General features: G+C 30.7%; 1 protein-coding gene across 1 annotated transcript; it reads left to right on the top strand.

Annotated features, from left to right (window-relative positions):
- The first annotated feature begins 585 nt into the window (after window positions 1-585).
- Window positions 586-5125, top strand: LOC123215277 (single-stranded DNA-binding protein WHY1, chloroplastic-like). The gene is made up of 7 exons (XM_044635305.1): window positions 586-943; window positions 1171-1271; window positions 1416-1508; window positions 2216-2310; window positions 2934-3007; window positions 4017-4105; window positions 4759-5125. The coding sequence occupies exons 1-7, from the start codon at window positions 703-705 to the stop codon at window positions 4876-4878; spliced, it is 813 nt and encodes a 270-aa protein (XP_044491240.1). The 5' UTR covers window positions 586-702; the 3' UTR covers window positions 4879-5125.
- The last annotated feature ends 1440 nt before the right edge of the window (window positions 5126-6565 follow it).

Raw genomic sequence — 6565 nt, 5'->3', positions numbered from 1 at the left:
TCTATAAAGATTTCAGTTGTTATTGATGTTATCTTTCAATATTTATGTAATTTATTAATAAAACTATACATACATAATTTGAGTATACAAATGATATATTATTTATGTAATTAGATGATTTTGACTTAAAGATAAAGTATCATTCAATCCTATAATAACATATTATTTATATATCCAAATTATATACTAAAAGTATGTACACATAGTATTATTCATAATTTATCTCTAACAAATTCTATTAAAGTAACATTTCTTTAAAACATTTGAATCAATTCATTTCATATCAAATTATTTTTGTATGAATTTTAATAGTATTTGATTTAATTTTAAGTTAAAATAGAGTAATTGGAAATAAATTTTATGTCAAAAACACTTAACCTAATCTATATATATATTTTTATCTTGTTAATAGATAATGTCAAAAATTATCATCCCTAGCTACAATTACATTTGAGATTAAATGTAATTATAAATGAATGTAAAAATATTTTTTAATCCGAAAAATTTAATAAATAGAATTACAGTAAAATTAAGATTTTATTAATAATTTTTTTAATAAAAATATCATTTATCACGTTATCCTTACTAAAGTCTGACTCTGTTGCTCTTCGGTGCACTGTCGAACCGAAAACCCAGCCTCATCCCTTTGGTTTGCTCATTTAGCTGCTACATTCACAGAAAAATATTTTCAGATTATAAACGATGTTGCAGCTTCAGTTTTTATATCTTCAAACCCTAAACCCTAAGTTATGCCCATTACAATCTTTATCAAATTCAAAACCCAACCCCTTTAGTTCCATCTCTTCAACTAAAAATTTCCTTAACATCAAAAAGAAGAAATTTTTAGTCAAATGCCGTCAATCAGAGTACTATGAGCAAAAGAGTTTCCTCACCCCTCCCAGCAACTCTTCTTTTGCTTCACAAAATTCTACTGAAGCAGCAGGTGACTTTTTCTGCCTAAAATATGCTAACTTTTGCCTTTTTATGTTTAACTCAAAAGCTTCAATCGCCAATTTGATGTTCTCTCATTTAATAATATGTTTTTTTCTGCAATATAATGGAATCTGCGATTAAACTAAGTTTGGAGATAAATTTCTGGGCTTTAGTTTGATTTTTTTTTTTTTTTTGATTATTTATCGTTTTATTTATTTATGTATCTTGTATGTATAGTTGGGCCATTGCCACCGAGGGTTTATGTGGGTCATTCAATATACAAAGGGAAGGCAGCGGTTACTGTGGAACCTAGAGCACCGGAATTTGTGTCTTTAGATGTAATGTTGCTTTTGATTTTTGCTTTATTTCTTTGTTCATTTCTAAATGGCTGGTTAGTGAAGTTGTTCTATATTTCTTTATGGTGATGAAGATGTTTTAACAGTTAAGAGTTTTGACTGCCTTCTATTGATTGATGATTGCAGTCAGGGGCATTTAAATTATCCAAAGAAGGTTTTGTGTTGCTGCAGTTTGCTCCTGCGGTTGGTGTTCGACAATATGATTGGAGTAGAAAGCAGGTATATGCCTTTATCCTTTGTTTGGTGATGGAAAAAAAAAAAAAAAATCATGGTAGAAGAAATGGGATTTTTAGCCTATTATGGACATCTTGGGATACTGTTTGAATTTACTTGATAGAACCTTTAAAATGGTTGCTGTCATTTAGAGAAAGCAGTGTTAGTGCATTTTTACTCCAAAATTGCATGGATATTCTGCACTTTTAAATGAATGAATGGAGTTCAGTGGGTTAAAAGTAAAAGGAAGACATCTATAAGTTCGAACTCTATTTTTGCTGGTCCACTATGCTCATGTTGATCAGACCTCAGTTATATTAACCACAGCTGGATTTGATGGTTGAAGTAGTGGATCGATTATCTAAATTTGTTTGGACTTCTAGTCCTTAAAACTGTCGTAATAAGTATGTATTTCTCATAATTAGAATATCAGTGTTGAGCCTAAATTTTTTTAATGGGCTTTATAGTTAGTAATCTACATTTAATTACCTTTCCAACTTTTCTATCCAAAGACTACAGCAATATGTCTACTTATGTGCCTCTAATGTTCATGTTGACTGTTTTTGACAGTTTGGGAATTCATTTGCCCAGGGAAGATCTGCCTTTATTTATTTATTTATTTATTTATATAGCTTGTCAAGAGTTTAAAATAATCTATGCAAGAATGTTTGATATATGTGAATATATTTGTGGTTGTTTTGGCATGAATCTAGGTATTCTCATTATCGGTGACAGAAATTGGAACTTTGGTTGGCCTTGGTTCAAGAGAATCGTGTGAATTTTTCCATGATCCTTTCAAGGGAAGAAGGTACCATCTAGTTGCTGAATTTCACATGGGGAGTCGAGTTTTACTTTTAAAGTTACTTAGAAGTTTGTGACTTGTGCTACGACTTACAATTCAGAGTTTTCTATTGATGCATGAATGATATTATGCTTTGAACTCATCTATGCCACATGGAGGCAAATTTTTCTGTATTTAACTCCTTTATTTTAAATCATCTATTCATTTATGTTATTTCAAATAAGTGATTTGAAGACTGGGGTTGGAGGGCTATTAAAAAAAAAAAAGTTTCATTTTGGCTCCTTGCTATCCATTAGTCAAAGATCAAATGCCAATCAATAGATTCATTTTCTGTCCTATAATTGAGGAATTGAATATCATGTCATGAAAATTTGATTTACATCTGCAGAAAATGTCAAGTGCTCTGTATTTAACCCAATTAATGTACTTTACTTCAGAAGTGTATCTAGCACTCTAAATGATATGAAGATTATTTAGACTTGCTACCTTCGAAATTTTGGTGTGCTTTCTAACCTTGGCCTTACCCATATGTTTATACATGTTGATTCAAACAGGCTCAAAATTTAAAGCAACCTAGGCATTTTATCAATTTATATTCTTACTGAAGTTTCATTTTTTTTTTTCTGTAGTGAAGAAGGCAAGGTTCGGAAGGTTTTGAAGGTGGAGCCACTTCCTGATGGATCTGGTCACTTCTTTAACCTAAGTATATCTCTTTACCTTGAAATCTTAGCAATAAATTTGGGAATATTGTTCTACGAAATCATAGAAGTGAGAAAAAGTGTTAAGATACCTTATTTTTAGGGATTGGAATCCTAATTTGGTTTATCCTAATTATAATAGGATTATTAATTATAGCAAGAATATTATATTTGCCTTTATTATTTATTTCCTTTAATAGAATTCCAAGATGACTAAGGAATACAAATCCTAGTTGACTAAAAATTATAACTTCTATATATATGTAATGCCTTTTGGCTATTTTTCTCAATCAATAGGCAATAATAGTATGATTCAAAGCCTTTGGCTATTTGGAGGTTGATCCCGTCGAAGTGATCAAATTGGAGGCCGATCCTCTGGAGGTGATCAAATCCCTATCTTCTTTCTTAATTCTTTTTTCAATTTTCCTTGATAAAACCTAGGGTTTTATCAAAAAGAAACACGGGGAAAATGAAAAGGGAGAGAAAAATGCTAAAGGAAAATAGAAGAGGGTTCATGAAATAGTCAAATCTTCATCAATGAATTCTAGACCATATACAACTTTGACCAATTTATAAACAGGCCGAAGCCAAATTTGAAAAACCCTAATAATAAATGAAAATAAAAGTCTGGACTACTCTTGATAAGACTCCCTAAATGAAATAAAATGAAAAACCCAATTAACTCTATTGATGCCTAGCATGTCCTGCTTCAACTTGACACTTTTTGATGTATTCATATGAATTGACACTTTAAAATGTTATGCTCTCCACACTTTTTATTCCTTCATCCAGTAAATCATATTTCTCATTAAATTACTTCTAAAAATCTGCCTTTAAATTCCTTATTTTGATTATACCCAAACTGTTTATACCTTCATCCAGTGAATCACATTTCTCATTGATGCCAGAAGCTGATAGATTCACATATTCTGACGGTCTACAACTTGAATAAGAGATTATGTTAAATCAATATTTATCTAACATTGCCTCTGTTCTGCTTTATCTAAATTGTAGATGTTCAAAGCAAGCTTATCAATCTGGATGAGAGTATTTACATTCCCATTACCAGAGCAGAGTACACAGTCCTTATCTCGGCATTCAACGTATGATATACTTCTCTCTGTCTATATCTGATTGAGTTGTGCATTTTTGTATGCGTTTAATTTTAGGGGCAAGGAAAGATATGATTTGGCCTGTCATCTTAGTATGCTGTAGAAAATCATGAAATTTTTTTAACAATTGACACTAGATATCTTGTTTGGCTTCTATACAATGCACTTTATCTTCAGTATTCGGTAAACCCTGAGGTTAATGGAGGCATGGTGGAAAAGTTAGAAAGTTGAGAAAGCTGGTTGGCTGATACTAATAACAAGTGAGAGGAATCTGGCTTGTGTGAAACATAACTTTTAAGAAAACAATCTAGTGTCTAACATATTACACTTTACCTAGTTTAATCAGCATGTTATCCAGTTCTCTGGCTAATGAATTCTGTCAATGAATTCTCTAGTTTTGCATATTATGAGAATTGAAAAGTTAAAAATGTTATCCACTTCTACAAGGAGGCTGATTTTTGAAACACAGCAAAGATAAATGAGTTTTCCTTGCATTATGGGGTATGGTTTTAGAACTGCTGGCATATAATATTTTACTGCTTTGGTTTCAAATTCTTCCTTGTCTCTGTTCTATGTGGATCGTCTTTAATAGACACAAGTATATTACAGTATTTTCAATACAATTGGACTTGTGTTTGTTGCAGTATATCTTGCCATACCTTTTAGGTTGGCATGCCTATGCAAACTCAATAAAACCTGATGATACCAGCCGAGCAAATAGTGCAAATCCCAGATATGGAGGAGACTTTGAATGGAACCGGTAACAGGCAGTGCAGGTGCCCTTATTGTCATAGTGCTAGGAAATTCAGTTGACCTTGTCAACTATTCTTTAATGCATATGGGTTTTTACTGGATCATTCCTCCTGAAAATTTTGGGGTTGTCCCCCTTTTTTCCGTTGTGATAATAGGTTGAAAGAGGTTTATAAATAATATGGTTGTTTGTAATGTCTTACCTTACGGTTAACTAGTTCATGGTTGCAAAAGGTTTCAATGTAATTTCATTTTGAACTACGATCGACTTATTTATTTTCTAACATGGGCATAAAAATGATAATAATAAAAAGAAAATAGATTCCGAACCATTTACTTACTAGCTCAATTCCTTGGAAAGCATTGAGATATAATGACTTTGGTGATTTCTTTTTCATGCCAGGGATGTATAAGATTCTTTGTTTAATACTGCTGAAAGTAGTGAATTTGGTAAATTATGTAAAATGCCTAAAATTAGGGGGTGTATTAAAATTGAGTAATTTTTTAAGGTTTATAGAGACATAACCAAAACCCAAATTTAAAAGCCAAAATGCCTATGAATCTCTTGTATGATCCTAATGTTCTATACAAATTTAAATCATGACTATATGAATTTTGAAAATTCTCGTGTTTTCCAACTTACGCTAATTTGAATACCATGATTTTGAATTAAAACAAAAAGTTTGTTATATCTAGATATTTATAAGAATATTAACTTCTAAATTTTAATTTATTTGATAATTATGTATTGTTTTTTAGTATGTTGGATAAGTTTGAAGTGTATTTTAATCCAGAGTAATAGAAAGAGTTGAAATGATATTATTTCGGTAGATGATACTTTACACATGCAAGGGTTAACGGTTATTTTGCATATGCAGAAGTTTTATTGGTATATCATTTATCTAGAGGTTAATTGAAAATCTGTATGTGCAGGGGCTCATTGATATATTATATGTTCGGGGTTAATTTCTATTTTGCATGTGTGGGCTAAATTGATGTTGTAGAATATGAAAAATACTCAAAATTTATGGTTAAATAAGAATTTCTCAAACAATTTTTTTGTTAAATAATTTATTTACAAAATTATATATTATCATTGTACAATTGATCCATATGTTGAGTTTTGTTATTGTTTTGGTACGGTACAAAGGGATTGGACCAAGAATGAAGGTAATAGAATATAATACATGAGAGATAAAGAAAACAAATGCTAAAATCCTTGCAAATTTGATGTTTGAGGGATTAGTTTGATTATTGAGTAAATGTCTTCATATTGACCGTAAGCAAAATCATATTTAGATGAGCCTCAAATTAGAAAAATGTCAATAGTACGAGGTCTATCAAGATTATGAATGATGAGTCTTTTTCACTAGTTAAGAGAATGCATTTATGTTTATGTGATAAGTACTCCAAAATTGAGAAATGCATCTCCTGAAACCACCAACTTTGATTTTTAACAACCACATAATAATGTAGTAAAAGATGATGGTCTATAAAAGGTAGAGCATGGAGAGGTAAATACCCATAAGGTGTTGATAAAGATGAGATAGTGAATATGCATGATGTTAATACACTGTTAATTGTAGAGTATTGTGTACTTAGAAATTAAGAGAATGTTTTGACTTCTATTGCCTTTGATTGTAGTGATGAAATTGATAATTTTCTTATTGAGGAACCTATGTTTAAGGAGAGGATCAATGT

Source organism: Mangifera indica, chromosome 5 (genome assembly GCF_011075055.1).
Source record: "Mangifera indica cultivar Alphonso chromosome 5, CATAS_Mindica_2.1, whole genome shotgun sequence".
Lineage (NCBI taxonomy): Eukaryota > Viridiplantae > Streptophyta > Magnoliopsida > Sapindales > Anacardiaceae > Mangifera > Mangifera indica.
Note: the sequence above shows the minus strand (reverse complement) of the source record. Positions and strands in the feature narration are given on the sequence as shown.